This window comes from Panthera leo, chromosome A3 (genome assembly GCF_018350215.1).
Source record: "Panthera leo isolate Ple1 chromosome A3, P.leo_Ple1_pat1.1, whole genome shotgun sequence".
In the NCBI taxonomy this organism is placed as follows: Eukaryota; Metazoa; Chordata; class Mammalia; order Carnivora; family Felidae; genus Panthera; species Panthera leo.
Genome location: NC_056681.1, coordinates 65,057,771 through 65,074,220, shown reverse-complemented (window position 1 = coordinate 65,074,220; position 16,450 = coordinate 65,057,771). Strand labels below are relative to the sequence as shown.

Sequence of the window (16,450 nt, the reverse complement as noted above, 5' to 3'; positions counted from 1 at the left end):
TTTGAATCCTATTTCATTTCAAGTCTGTGTGAGGTACCATCTCTTGCTTTTGAGTGCTAGGGCATAAAATTTTTAAATAAGGATTTTGTTTATAATGAAGGAAAAAGAAAATTACTTTATTCAAAATTTTATTTCCTTTTATATATTTTTTCTTTATCTTGTTTTTTCATATTGCATGAAATGTCCAGTAGTGCTTTTGACATTTTTGCATACATTTGATTTGAGTAGCTTTACTGCCTATGGAATGATTTCACTGAGATTTAATGTAAGCCATTTAGGTGTGGGTGTGTTAATGTATAACCCTTCTTTGACTTATATTAGCAGTGGGCAAGCAAGACCACTTTTCTTCTCTTTTTCTAAAATGGCTGTGGTTAAAAAAAATATGTATCTTATTTTAGTCTGTAAGTTGGTTTGCAGACATTGTCTGCAGATGTGTCTCTTGATAGAAATACTTGTAATTACCTGAACAGCAATTGAGGGAGAAAACTCCCAATTGATTTTTCTTTAAAGAAAATTAACTTGATTCTCTAATTAAAAAGAAATTTGTCCTAATGTAGAAAAATTGAAAGAATTAGTAAAACATAAAGAAAAAAGCTCACAAATTTCACTACCTAGAGATAATCATGAACATATACATTCAGTTCAGTTGACTATATATATATATGTATATATATATATATATATATATAAGGCAGTCTACTTTGGATTTCTTATTTCTGCAAATATCAAGATTATTCATCCATGTGTCATTTTTCACACCTATCTCTTTCATCAGTCCTGCATTGTCAGTTACCAAGTACTGTCTATTCTCCCATCCATCCTTTATCATACCTTGAATTTCGCCTCCTCTTATTCTCTGTGGTTACGGTTTTAGTTCAGGACATCATAATTAGTTGTCTGGATTAGTCTTCTAGGGTCATAGATGATCTCTGTCTTTGTTTTGCAATAACACATTTCACTTTGCCATCCTAAAACTCTTATCTGATTATTTCATGCTCTTCTACTTAAAATTCTTCAATGGCTCTTCTTTGTCTCTAGGATTAAATCCAGGCTCTTCAGAAGAACATGCCTAACCCTTTGTGGTTGGATTTTGTTTTGACTTATATCTTGGTATTTCTTTTTACCTTAGCATATGAAATTAGTTGGTTTTCCATCGCCTGGAACACTTCCTCTATGTCTTCCATCCACTCTCTCTACCATTGTTTTCTTATTACTCTGTTAGTATTCTTTTTTTTTTTTTTTTTTTTCTATTAGTATTCTTAATTCACCTGAGAAAGTTCTCCAGTTTAGGGGCACCTGGGTGGCTCAGGTGGTTCAGCATCTGACTCTTGATTTTAGCACAGGTCCTGATATGACAGTGGTGAGATTGAGCCCCACATTGGGCTCCTTGCTGGACTTGGAGCCTGCCTAGGATTCTCTCTCTCTCAAGGGGTGCCTGGGTGGCTCAGTTGGTTAAGTGGCTGACTTTGGCTCAGGTCATGATCTCACTGTTGTGTGAGTTCAAGCCTCATGTCAGGCTCTGTGCTGACAGCTCAGAGCCTAGAACCTGCTTCAGATTCTGTGTCTCCCTCTGTCTCTGCTCCTCCTCTGCTCATGCTCTATCTCTCTCTCTCCTTCAAAAATAAATAAACATTGAAAAAAATTTAAAAAAAAAACCTCTGTCTCTCCTGCCCTCCCCCACTCACGCACAAATGTGCATGTGCTCTTTCTCTTTCTCTCTCTAAAAAAAAAAAAAAAGACTCAAGACAGAAAAGCAGAAATTAGTTAGCTGTGTCTTCAAATGTTTTTTTCATTTTTTAATGTTTATTCATTTTTGAGAGAGAGAGAGACAGACAGACACAGTGCACCAGTGGGGAAGGGGCAGAGAGAAAGGGAGACACAGAATCCAGAGTGGGCTCCAGGCTCTGAGTTGTCAGTACAGAGCCTGACACAGCGCTTGAACCCACAAACCATGAGATCTTGACCTGAGCTGAAGTCAGACACTTAACCGACTAAGCCACCCAGGCAGCTGTGTGTGCCTTTGGATATGTAGATAATTGTACCTCAGCACTGATATGAAATGTACTTTGAGTGGCTTTTGTACTCTTTTCTTGTGGCCGTGGCATAAATTTCTTAACCTAGTCTAATGGCGAAGACATGCTTGTTATGTCTTATTACAAAATTCATTAAGAATTTCAGGACATGATAATGTTCAGGGCTTTTGTTAAGATGAATGGTGTTGAAAACTTAGTTTCCAGTGGACTTTTAAGTCCATCGTGGACATATATATTTTATCCTAGAAAAAGCTTTAAAATTAGACTCTTACTAACTTCTTTGGAGTAAGCTGGGAAGTTATGTACATGAGGCAAGATTCTGGACTGCTTACTGGTATCCTTGATCATGTCACATCTCTGTGAGAATGACAGGGTGGGGACTCAATGTGGGGAATGGAATTGAATGATTAGATACTCAGATTCGTACAGATAAAAGTGTAAAAGTTTAAGTGTTGATAGAAGAGATTACTTAGGATTTGATAATTTATCACTAATTTTGTGTTTGTGGGCACCTGGGTGGCTCAGTCAGTTAAGCGTCCAACTTTGATTCAGATCATGATCTTGCAGTTTGTGAGTTCGAGCCCTGCTTCGGGCTTTGTGCTGACAGTTCAAACCCTGGAGCCTGCTTCAAGTTCTGTTTCTCCTCTCTGTTTCTCCTTTGCTCACACTCTGTCTCTCTCTTTCTAAAAATAAAGCAATGTTACAAAAAAATTAAAACAAAAACTAATTTTGTGTTTGTATATTTAATCAGCTGGTAAGCTGTAACTTGACATTCTATGTGATGTCCAAGTCTTTATATGCTCTATTTCTCTCACATACACAGATATTTATAGATATAGATTTTTGCATAGAGCAGATAGAGAAGGAATATAGGTATGACAAACTCCTCAGATTTGCTTCAGAATTATTTGTGGTTCCATGTATTACTGCAGTTAGCAAAAATCGACTCATAGTATAATTTTATATATGATGTTTTTTCCTTTATTTTTTATTTATTCTTTATTTTTTTTTTTTTTTTTGAGAGAGAGAGGAGGAGCAGAGGAGGGACAGAGGGAGAAGGAGAGAATCTTAAGCAGGTTCCATGCTTAGCGCAGAGCCTGACATGGGGCTTGATCCCATGATCCTGACATCATGACCTGAACCTAAATCAAGAGTCTGTCACTTAACTGATTGAGCTACCTAGGTGCCCCTCCTTTATTTTGTTACAATAAGTATTCCTGTGAAGAATAAGTGGAATGAATTTTGTTCTTTTTCAGGAAGAGACTTTGGGTGAATGAAAAACTAAATCCGTTCTTTTTCCTTTTATTTTTCGGTTTCTAAAGGGCCAAACTAACATCAGATGCAGAGAAGGAATCAGTAATGATGTTTGGACGGAACCTTCGTCAGCTCCTTTTAACAAGTCCTGTTCCAGGGCGCACCCTGATGGGGGTGGATCCTGGTTACAAACATGGTTGCAAATTGGCTATAATTTCTCCTACCAGTAAGCACATCTTTCAGCTTTTCAAATAAAAGTTGGTTGGCTGGTCATAACTTTTACATGGTATATGTTGTGAGGGTTTGGAAATTATGTTAATTTTTGAGGCTTAGAAAATGGTTGTCTCACATATATGGAAACTAGAAAATCAAACTTCATATTTGTCTTCTTTGGTGACCAAAAGTCTCAACATATTACTATCATTTATGAACTTTCCTATGTCACAGTGGAGATATTGAGGATTAACTAGACTCAATCTTTAATAACTATCCTCTAACAACTTCTGTTTATTGTAGTGTATTTATATATGATACATTTTAACTCTGTATATATTTTAATACCAGAAATTTTTGTTTTGCCCAGCATTTTTTCCCTTACTCTCTACTTTTTCTGTTGCTCTTTATTTCTTACTGCATTTCTGTGTTATTATTTGAGATCATTTTCTTTCTGCCTGACACTCTAACTTGTTAAATTTAGTGTGGGGTCAGCTGGTGACAAATTGTGTCAGTTTTTGTCTAAAATATTTCTGATTTGCCCTTGTTTTTGAAGGATATTTTTGCTGGGTATAGAATTCGGGATTGGTGTTACTTTCAGTACTTTAAAGGCATCATTTCATTTTTTGTTGGTGTTTTTTCCCACCTCTGGCTACTATACTTTTTGTTGAGAATGAAAAATCAACCAAAAATCTTATTATTGCTCCTCTGAAGGTAATGCTATTTTTTTTCCTCTGACTGCTAAAATTTTCTTTGGTTTTCAGAGATTTTCTTATGATGTGCTTAGTTGTGTGTGTGTGTGTGTGTGTGTGTGTGTGTGTGTGTGTGTTTGTTGTTGTTTTGTTTTGTTTTTTGCTGGGTTTTTTGCATGAATTTGGCTTGGGGCTTGTAGAGCTTTTTGCATTTCTTTCTGGGATTCCAGCTACATGCATATTAGATCTTTCAACTTCTTCTGTTTTTCATTCTTCTATTTTCTATTGTTTGTCTTTATATTAATTATGTTTTATTGTATGTCTGATCTGCAATTAAAGCTATCTATTGAGTTCGTTATTTAAATTTCTATGTTTTTAAGTTTTGGAATTTTCATTTGGTGCTTACAAAAATTCATTTCAGTTCTATAGTGAACTTCACTTTAAATTTTTTTTAACTTTTATATTTTTCTTATACCTTATGGTTCTCTTATTTATTTATATTATTATATGCTATTATAGATTACATGTAATATATATATAAAAGGATATTATTATATTCTGTTATATTTATTCTTGTGTTTCTTTTGGTTTTGTTTTTTCTTTCTAAAATAACTTTTTCTTTTATGCTAATTCACTTTTGAATTCTCATTTCTGGGGTTTTTTAATTCTGATTTATGTTATTCTTTTTTTATGATTTTTTTGTAGATCATTCTTCTATATTAGGTTACCATTTTTCTCTGTTTTGTGGACACATCTTTCTGTGTCCTCTTTTTAATTTCCTGTTTTTAAAAAATAATCATTCTATATGGCATTTAATTGTGATCCTTTTCTGTTGGTCAGTTTTATATAAAATTCATTTTCTCCAACTTTTAGGATAGAACACCAGGAAAGGTTTTCTAACAGTATATCTCTAGAACTGTCACTTATTTTTTTCCCAAAATTATTGTGGGGGAAAAGCTCCTCTGTATCTATATGAATAAAGAGATGGTCTTCTACTTTCTGGAGTCTGTTTTCCCAGTGCTTTCCTCCCTTTTACTGGGACTTTCACTCCCTTTTCCTTTGCCCCTTTTATCCTTGCCTTGCTCAGTGTGGATAGGATTCTCAACAGTTTGTCCTCAGTTGGGGTTTTTGTCTTGAAAAGCATATTCTGCTTGTTTGTTTCAAGAGTTCATAGAGAGCAAGGTTTTCCAATCCTGCCTGAACTCAATGGGCAACCTTTATACTGACCTATAAATTAAGAGTGTGCAAAGGTCTTTTTCCCAGGGAAGTGCTTTTTGATATTTTTGGTCCATGAGATACTTCATTGCTTCTTTCTTCTTGCTCCCACAGAAATGCCCATACATGTCGGCCTTGATAGTTATGTTATTCCCAATTGATCATCCTTTGGTTTTCTGGAGATGCTTTGTTATAGATATAGTCATGGGTTTTTCATTTTGCAGTTCTACTTGGTCTGTTTTTTTTTTATGGTGTACATTTTTACAGTAAATGGGAAGTATATTTTATTAGTGTTTTTTCCTGCATCTGTTGAGATAACATATGTATTTGTGTTTGGACATGATATTATTTGTACTGCTTGTAAGATGACTTTAAAAATACCATATACACTCCCACACGTATATATGTATGTATATATTTTCAATCTGTTTTGGTAAGACATTTCCAAGAATTTATCCTTGTATCATTTAATCTGAATTAACATGAAGTTGATTATCATAGTCTGTATCTTTTTAATGTGTGCTGAAGCTCCAGTAATATCCTCTTCTCATTACTAATATGATTTATTTGTATCTAACTTTTTTTTTAAGTTGTGTCTTCATTCTTTCTCTTGATAGGTATTGCTAAAAGTATGTGTTTTTCTCAAGTGATTTTTAACTTTAAACTTCACCAATCCCCTCTATTATATATATTTTTTTCTGTTTCATTAATTTCTGTTTTTAACTTTATCATTGCTTTCCTTCTGCTTTCTTTGAGATTTTGTTGTTTTTTTCATAACATTCTAAATTGGTCACTTAGTTCATTATTTCTGTTCTTGAGGTCATTACCATCAAATATATTTTTCACTGAAATATAATATAGAGAAGCACACAAGTCATAAATATGCAGCTGAAAGAATTATACAAGGTAAAGAAATTCACATATCTGTTTATACAAGGTAAAGAAATTCACATATCTGTAACCCAAAAGAAGAAATAGAATAGTATCACAACATTGCCTGGTACATAGTTAATATTCAGTAAATGTTAGCTTGGTATTAGGTGTTGTTAAAAACCATTTCTCTTTTAGGCATCATGACATTTAATCTAATGATTTTGTTAATAATAATAAATAGCAAAGTAGTGTCCTTGTAACTTTGGAAGTAAGAAAATTTTAGAGTACTTTGGGAAAATTCAGTTTAGTGAATATGAATGATTCATGCAGCATTTTAAAAGACAAAGCAGTTCTCTTTTTTGGTTCAGATTGCTTAATCAGATCATCTGTGTGTTATGTTTTGTAATTTGTTACAAACTGTCTTCTTATTTTCATTTTTTCTAAGGTCAGATACTTCATACTGATGTGGTTTACTTGCATTGTGGACAAGGCTTCCGAGAGGCAGAGAAAATAAAGAGGCTTTTGCTGAATTTCAGGTATGAAAATAAGTAACATTTTGAGTACTTCACTGTCTCAGCCAATCAGAGATACCTTTGACGCTCCTAATTTGGAGGGAGGGATTAAGGGAAGTGCCTTGGTGAGAGAGAAGGAACCATGTAAAACAATGCTGGGGCAAATTGCTGGAGAACTCTACATTTGGAGACTCAGGAGGGACACTGCTCCCTTCCTCTGCCGCCTTCACTAAACAAAGGTGGTAATATGAGCAAAAGTGAGCATTGACTTCTTTTATTTGGGCTTCCTCTGTCTCCTTCTCTCTCTCTCCCTCACTTCCTGTCCGTCTGTCCTTCCTGCCTTCTTTCCTCTTCCATTCTTTTTCATGGACTTGAGGATTTGAATGGATATGATAGTAGTTTGAAGCTTCAGAGATTACTTGACAATATATCACGTAGTTCAGGCATGACGTCTTCATTATGGCGTGGAATGTACCAGAGTTTCTTATCCATGTCTAAATTTGGTTCCTTCTAGATGGGAAGTAAGCTGATTGTTCTTAATTGTGCCACAGTGAAATATTTGTCCACTGCCTCCCATAGCAAATGCAGTGGCATTGCCCTTAATTCTACCTAAGTCTGTGTCTCCCTTGTGATACAATGGAGAGAGTAAGATCATCGTATGATAGTATTTGTGCATTCTGTACGTTTTCTCCTGATTGATTTAGAAGCATGCCTTGAGCTCATTCCATTTCTCATCTTGTTTATCCCTTGAAGCTGCAGCACAGTGGTGATTGGAAATGGAACTGCCTGCCGGGAAACAGAAGCTTACTTTGCTGACCTGATAATGAAAAATTACTTTGCACCACTGGATGTTGTTTACTGGTAAGGATGTTAGGAATGTTTGTTTTCTTTGAGGGACAGGGGAACTTCTGTAGTTCCTTCTGTGATGAGTTCTCTCTTCTCTTTTTATGATATGCCTCTTTTTTGCCTGTAGACCATGTCTTGCTGTTCACGAGAGCTTTGCAGGACAATGTAAAGTGTCTGTCTCTCAGAGAAATTTGAGTTTCAGTATCCTGAAAACTCTCACAGGAATAGCAATATAGGACTTACCTGTTTTCATGGGGTTTTCCAGGCTGTACCTTGCATGAGGGCTCTAATTAACTACTAACTGGTACATAGGACTGTGGATAACTTAGCTTTTTTCTCCCAAAGTTCTGATGCCTATAAATTGTTGGTTTTCAGAACTGAGAGCCAAGGTAAGTATTATACATTCAGAGCACTTCTGATATTCCTTTCTTATTTGTGTCTTCATCACAGGCTTTCATTTCATATAGTTATCTAGTTAACTTCTGAATAGCTTTGGATTCGCATCACCCATTTCTCTAGTCCTGCCCCTAGAACTATAATAGTTGTACTTTCGTTCACCATTGTTTTCTTACTTTCCCTTTGTACCTCAGGTAGCCATGCTTACCTTTTCCAAACTACAGTAGAATATTAAGTTCTTAAGAGTTTAATTCTACAAGAGAAGAGAATTACTATACCTGATATCTAGGGAAGAGTGCACGAGCACCATTTTCCACTCCTGTTTGAGAAATATCATAACTAACTATAAGTCACAACTGATGAGTATGTGACTGACAGGACCAACAAACAAAACCTAGCATGAGAAGAATTCTAGGATCCATGGAGATATAGGCCAAAAGAGGGGGGGCCTCGTATTTAGTATAGCGTTCCATGTGCCAAGAGTGTAATCAAGATGTCAGGAAAACAAATGCAGAGTAACCGAAGGGGATTAGGAAGTCAGGGACAAACTGTAGGTACCACAGGGCCATGGTCAAGGAAAGGACCAGATTGAAATGTCTACCTCAGCTTTTTTCCCCTCTCCCTCTTCTTGTTCAGGGTAGTGTGGGGAATACTGGGGATCTTCCCTATCCTGGGAAGTGTGCATATACATCTAGTCCTTTTGAGAACCTAATACAAGGACCTGATAGAGCTAATTCAGTTTATTTCAGGCAGCTTCTCTGATTTTTCTGTAACTTGTTCATGTTACTTTCATAAAAATATCTTGGGTACATTTTAAGTGCTTATAAATAGAACTTTCAGGGCACCTCAGTGGCTCAGTTGGTTAAGTGTCTGACTTCGGCTCAGATCACTATCTCACAGTTCGTGGGTTCGAGCCCCGTGTTGGGCTCTGTGCTGACAGCTCAGAGCCTGCAGCCTGCTTCAGATTCTGTGTCTCCCTCATTCTCTTCCCCTCCCCCACTCATGCTGTTTGTCTCTGGCTCAAAAGTAAATAAACATAAAAAAAATTTTTTTTAAATAAATAGAACTTTCAAATCATTGAAAATATTAAATAGTGAAGGTTTCTTGAATTTTTCTGGTTTTGCTTATGGAGTATCCGTTGACTGAACTTTCAGCAATATCTTGCCGTGGAAAAGATGAATTTTGGAGTCCGACAAATCTAGATCCGTCTTTTTTGTCACCATTTACTGGCCAGGCAAGTTAGGAAGACTTCCTGTGCCTCTCTGAGCTTCACTTCACTTCATCTTTAAAATGGGGAGTAGTTTTGCTTTCAGTAACACTTTGAAGTTTTCTTCATAATTATCTTGTATATTAAATATTAAAACTTTCTTTTGTATTTATCTCCTTTTGTGTATCTATTAAGAATTATTTTACTACATTACTTTATCTCTGTATAAAAGAATACCATTTTTTATGTTAATTTTGTCCCTAGCCATAGCACAGAATTCTTTCATTGTTTATAATTAGTTTTTTAGTTGATTCTCTTGGATTTCTAGGTAAATGGTCATATCATTTGCAAAAGATGATGAATTTCCTTTCAAGTTCTATACCTTTTGATTTTCTGCTCTTGTTTAATGGTACTATGCAATATCTTTGAAAAACTATTAAATATTAGTAATGATATTAGACCCTTTTTTTTCCTTCCTTTACTTTTATGAGAATGCTTCTAGCACCTCCCTCAAGTCTTAATACTGACTTTTGTATATTTCTCAAAAATCACTTAAAGGAAATCTTTTTTTTTCATGCATGTTGAAAAATACTGATTCCTTTTTTATTGTTTTAAAAATCAAGAAAGAACGTTTATGCTTCTTTAGAATTCTGCTGTAATTGTGTGTGTTTTTTCCTCTTTTGGTCTATCATTATGCTGAATTATAGTAGTAGATTTCTTACACTTGAACCATCTTTGCAGTTCTGATTTGAGCCCCACTTAATCATAGTGTATTTTTTATGTACTGTAAATCTGTTTGCTAATATTTTAGTAGGTGGTTTTGAAGTCCTTAAACAATGCAAATACCTAATCAGAATTTATAGTGAGTGCTTTAGGAAAATCAGCTGATTTCATTTTTTTGTCAGTTCACCTTGCCTCTACAGAAAACACTATTTTCTCATCTAACACTTTGAAGTTACATTACAGACTATATTGAAGTTGAAATTTCCATACTTTCTTTCGCAGTCATTTTTACTACCCCCTGTACAGATAATCTGATATGCATTAGTATAATCCTGTCAGTTATTCATTCTGAAAAATCTTTTCCTAACACATCCACCAGCATATTTTCTCTTATCTGTTCTTTCCAATACTTTTTCCTTGGCATATCTGTCATAGGTTAACATACTGTGTGACTTACCTCCTGACTCATAAACCCCATGTACTTTGACCCATCCATCCAACTTCCCTATCCCATTTCTCTCCCTACTCTTAAAATATCTTAGACTCTACTATTTATACATACTATGGGGGAAGTCTTTGAAAGCTTCAAATCCCAATTACTAAAGGAGGAAAAAAAACCTGGAATTAAGTTGTAGAACTTAATTAGAACTATGCTAAGGCTTAGTTACTTATACATGTTTAAAGTTGGAAGTGTACTGTAAACTACACATTAGACTTCTTTCTTCTTCTTTCATTCCAGTAGTGTGTCAGCCATTTCATAGAAAAGAAATATAATTTAAGGAATCGCAATTTTGTTGCTTGAGTTGTTGTATCTTCCAGAGTCTAACTGAAATGCAGAGAAAAGCTTGAACCTCGAAGGGTTAAACTCATTTGTTAAAAATGCCTAAGACTGAAGGTAATGAAAATCTTTTGCCTTAAAATTAAAAAACAAACATCATTTCTTTAAAGATTTTAATATTTATTATCACACGTTGGAAAACACAGATAAGTGATAGGTTTTTCTATTAGCAAAATTGTTATTTATATTTTAGAGCATTTTTCTAGATTGTGTGTGTATGTTATAAAAAGGAACCCACACTGTACATGTTTTACATTTCTCCCACTTAATATATTCGCATGCCAATAAATGGACTTTACAAAATCGTTTAAAATTACTACAGATAAACTCTTATATGAACTTCTATTTTATTTATTTATTTATTTATTTTTTAACGTTTATTTATTTTTGAGACAGGGAGAGACAGAGCATGAACAGGGGAGGGTCAGAGAGAGGGAGACACAGAATCTGAAGCAGGGTCCAGGCTCTGAGCTGTCAGCACAGAGCCCGACGCGGGGCTCGAACTCACGGACTGCGAGATCATGACCTGAGCCAAAGTCGGCCGCTTAACTGACTGAGCCACCCAGGCGCCCCTGAACTTATATTTTAGACATTCCTCATTGTGTGACAGCTGGCTTTTTCTAATCATCAACATTATCAGTAAAGCTATAATAAATGTTTTTGTGCTTAGATCTCTACACATCCTTTATTTCTTTACATTCTAAGAAATGGAGTACAGGTTTAAAGATGTACCTGACCACTGCTCCTAAACTGAAATATGCTTAATTACCAAACTGAGTCTATTACTGAGATTATTTCCCTGCTATTTCTCCTTCTTCTCATTGTGTTGGCTAATTTGGGATGTCATTGCTTAAAAACATTTATGTCACAAGTCCATATAAAGGTCCAGATAAAATGGTAAGGAAAGAAAGGATTTCTTATTGTGAAATATATCCAAAGAATATAGAACCTCTGTATACAGTTTAAAGATGAGTAAAGTGAATGTCCTTGTTCCCAGCTTTTAGGCTCCTTATGTGTTTTTCCGTGGAGTGCCTCCACCCCATGTAATCACTGTCTTGGGTGGTATGAATTATTGCTTGAGAAAATTTTCAAATATTTGTAGGGCTTTTGAACTTCATTGCCATGCTGTCTTTTAGAGTGACTCTGCCAATTGATACTCTTACCTAGGGTGTCTGTTCCCATTTTCCGGGGACCTTGGGTATTAGTACAGTGCATGCTTGCTCTGTCATTTTTGTTTCAATTACATAGTTGAAATCCCAGCATCACTGGTTATTAACTACTTGTGTGAGTTTGGACAAATTACCTAACCTTTCAGTTTCATCATCCATAAAAGGAGATGATAATAGTACCCATTTTACAGAACTGTTGTGATGGTTAAATAATAATAAATATAAATGTATATATAATATATATATAAACTGCTTAGAACAGTATTTAGCATATACTTGTGTTATTAATGAAGTCAAATATATTTTTGTATGTTCACTGGCCATTTCTGGATTTTTTTGTGTATGTGTGGATGGCATGTGTCCTTTGCTCATTTTTTTTTCTTTTGGAGGTTTTCATCTTGTTCATAATGTTTTGTACATGTTTTTATATATTAATTATTGATCGATTTGTCCTAATTTTTTGAGAGACAAAGTGAGACAGCATAAGTGGGGGAGGGGCAGAGAGAGAAGGGGGACACAGAATCTGAAACAGTCTCCAGACTCTGAGCTATCAGCACAGAGCTCGATGCAGGGCTCGAACTCATGGACTGCAAGATCGTGACCTGAGCTGAAGGTGGACACTTAACCGACTTAGCCACCCAGGCGCCCCTGATTTGTCCCAGTTTTTGCAAATTATACAAGTAGTTTTCTCTATTTTGTGTTTAAATTTAAGAATTTAAACCTTATTTCATATAGAATTCTAAATTTTATTTTTTAAGATGTATCTGTCTTTTTTCTTAATGGCTTTTGAGTTTTTTATTATTCTTGCGTCTAGAATATTAAAAAGCTTATTAGTATTTGTAGAAAATATGAACCTCTCCTATATCCGGCGAATCCGTTCTGCTAGTCTTCTGGAGGTTTTCTGGGTTATTTAGGCAGGTGTAGGTGGAATCTAAGTGATCAGCAGGACGAGGTGAGCCCAGCGTCCTCCTATGCCACCATCTTCCTAAACCTCTCCTATATCCAAGAATATCAAGGTTTTTTTTTTTTTAAGTGCAAGTTTTTATTTCCCTAATTTTTCTTTAAGTGTTTTGACTTTTCTTTGTGAAGACATAAAACCTCATTATTTTCTCAGTTACTTATATGGTTGCTTTAAAGCTTTATTCTTTAAGAAAGAAACTAAAAATTAACCAGAGAACCTTAATCAGCTTAGGTAACAAAAACAAAGAGTTGAAGGCTGTAAATTAGCTTGAGAGTAGTTTTGAAAGAAGAATGGATGCTGATTTTTCCCTTTCTTTCTTAAGGGCTTTGTGACCAGCTGTAGTATTTTGTAAACAGAGCCATCTGATTTCTTTCTTTTCCTCCTGTCTTCTCCTTCCTACTTTCTTTCTCCTTCCTCATTTTTCTCCTCCTTCTCTTTCTCCTTTTTTGTCTTTAATTCTCTTGTTTGGTTTCACCTTATTTTAGTCACTTCCTTTTGTTTGGCAATTGATTATTTTTGATCTTTGATGTATCTTTAGTTTTAAACCTGTTAGTAAAAACTTATCAGCCATAATTTCAGTATTTATTTCCAGGCATGGGTAGTATGGGATTTGTCCATAACCTGTTTAAAGTTAATTTTTATACATGGTATAAAGTTCTTTTTTTTGCCTATAACTATGCACTATTCCAGTACTATTTGTGAAAGGTTTTCCTTTCCCCATTGAACCGCTTTGACATCCTTCTTGGAAATCAGCTCACCATACACCTGTGAATGTATTTCTGGAGTCTATTCTGTTTAATTGATCTATATATCTTAACACTAACAAGTCATGAAATTACATAGTGTAAGTCCTTCACTTTTGTTCTTTTTAAAAATTGTTTTGGCTATCGTAGGGCTTTGTTCTTCTACATAAACTGTAGAATTAGCTTTCCATTTTCTACAAATGGTCCTGCTGGGATTTTGATTGGGATTAAATTGGCTCTACAATTTAATTTGTGGAGAATTGACATCCATTCATGTAATTTTTTATTTTATTTTAGTGTAGTTGACACATGATGTTACATTATTTTCAGGTCTAGGATGTAGTGATTCAACAACTCTGTACATTATACTATGCTCACCACAAGTGTGGCTGCCATCTGTAGTAATTTTTATTGTCAGTTCTATTTTTCATTTCTAGAAGCTCTGTATTTTTTCAAACCTGCTTGATCATTCTTATAGTCTTTTGTCATTCCTGAATATATTTTCAAATCTATCGTTTACTTCCTTAATCATACTAACCATTGTTATTTTATAGTCTGTGATAATTCTAGTAATGACAATCCTTGAAAGTCTATTTTTGCTATCTGTTTTTACTGCTGGTTCTGCTGTTTTGTTTCCTTTTCTGTTCGGTTAATTTATATTGAAAACTTCTATTTTCATGGAACTTTATCTGTGGGAATTCATCGAGGCCTGCATTGATGGGGAGATGCTTCAATGAGGATTTGTACTTACTTCTGTCAGGCTCCTGTAGACACCACTGGTTTGGAATCACTTAAATTCCCAGGTTGAGATTTTTTTTCTGGCTACCTAGGTATTGTGAATTTAGGCTGCACACTAGAGAGATGACTTATTGTTCCATGTTCTCATCAGAGATTCCCCCTATGACAAGGGTTGAGATAGTCCATTTTTTAGCACAGTATCCAGGGGGTAGGGTTTAGTGAGCTTATTTTTCTTTGACCCTTATACTGGGGGTTAACCCTTTAGGACTATATATATATATATATATATACTGGGGGTTTAACCTGGGGGTTTTATATGTGTAAGGGTAGTTGGGGGAGTCTTTTCTTAACATATATTGTAGGTGGACCCTGGGTTTTATATTTTAATCCTCTAGTTGTGTGAAGCTCTGTGAGACCTTGAAGATGGAAAATAAAATTCACCTGGTTGAGCACCTGCCCTCAGGTGAATGTCAGCTTCAGAAATCAAGGTTCCCACATTCACTTCACTTTTTTTTAGCTTGAGTATTTCTTTCTTGCCAATTTACTTTTTAAATAAGAAAATGTATTACATCTAGGACTTTTTGTTGTTTTCAATAAAATATCGGTCCAGGAGACTGATCTTCCATATTACTGGCAAACAAGGTTATAACTTGATTTTCTATTTTTGTTTGCCTCCCCTCCACTTGCTTTTCTGTTTTTAATCTACTTTAAATTTAAAATTTGGTGTTTTCAGACATGAAAGACATAAAACATAAGGTAAAATTCAGTGATCATTTTTAATCATCTCAGTTTACACTTTTGAATTAAGAATTACTTATTTCTTTTATTTGCTTACTCTGGGTATGAATGCCTACTGAAAGGTGTGTGACATTGTTCTCTGGCAATTATATATATATATGTATGTATATATTTTGAAGCATGCTTAAAAGAGATTTTGAAAAATCCAGGAAAATACAAAGAGGAAAATAAAAATAATGTGTAATCTCACCAAGAATGGTATCAACATTTTTATATATTTTATTTGTGTATTCATTCCACAAGTATTTATCACGTGTAAACGTGTCATCGAATGAGATAGACTCAGTAAAGGTGCAAGAAGAAAACAACTACTTCTTTCCCTCCCATGCCCACTCAACTCATGTTTGGAGTAGTTCTTTCATCCCTGGCTGAAATAATAGACAGGTCTCAGCTCTGTCAGTCCTGAGAACAGTCTCACTTCAGTAATTGAAATATCTTCTTTAGTGTAATAATCAAGCCTCCAAACTTGATAGGCATTAAATTCCATGTCATGTCTGTTTCACTCTGGGAAGCACCACTTCACCCTAGGGGTTTGCAGGGGGCATGGTTAGCTTCCTCACTCTTCCCTCCTTGTTATTGTTTTCTTTCTTCTCAACCCACTAGCTGAATTTTCTGATTCCTTTAAGTATAGTGTTCAGAGTTGGGAAGAAGTGAATAGTCTACACAGTGGTGACAGTTGCAGTTTGAGCATAGGGCCCTCTGGGTGGCGCACATGCAGTTGGTAATTTATGTGGGGTGTTTTTTAAAAACTTGACTTTTATTTTTGTTACCTGAAATCTTTCCCAATAGGATCTTTGAAATGTCATTGCTGTGACTTGGCAGATAATATTCTCAGGCTGACCCTGACCCCCCTTCTTCAGTCCTGGGTTTTAGGCAGACTGCTGTTGTCTGAATCACTTTGCTACTCAGTCCTCTTGGACAGAATCTCTTTAGAGCACCCCACCCCCCAACACTTCCTTCTACAGGCCTGTTTGGTTCATACATCCTTGTCTCCTCTAAAAGGGGGATCAGCAACTTATCCCTGGTACAGATCTCTGCCTTTGTTATTCTCTCTCTGTCTCTTTCTCTCCCCTTGCATCCCCTCGCCTACCCCTGTGCTTGTGGTTTGCATCTGTTCTCTTTCTAATGTCACACTCGCATATTGGACCCAGGGAGGCCCCTCTCACCTGGCACAGGGGGAGTGGGACACTCCTCTCCGTGAGATTTTCAGATTTTCAGGCAGCAGGAGAAAAGCCACAG

General features: G+C 35.4%; 1 protein-coding gene across 7 annotated transcripts in view; it reads left to right on the top strand.

The window, feature by feature from the left end:
• The window catches only part of SRBD1 (S1 RNA binding domain 1), a 204,855-nt gene that overhangs the window by 51,666 nt on the left and 136,739 nt on the right, over positions 1–16,450 (top strand). For all 7 annotated transcript variants that reach the window (XR_006200646.1, XM_042932179.1, XM_042932178.1 and 4 more), the window contains exons 12-14: positions 3,356–3,513; positions 6,726–6,816; positions 7,546–7,653. Coding sequence is in view for 6 of the 7 variants with exons in the window: in XM_042932179.1 (XP_042788113.1) it covers positions 3,356–3,513; positions 6,726–6,816; positions 7,546–7,653 (357 nt within the window). In the remaining variant the exon portion in view is untranslated. The remainder of the gene's footprint in view (positions 1–3,355; positions 3,514–6,725; positions 6,817–7,545; positions 7,654–16,450) is intronic.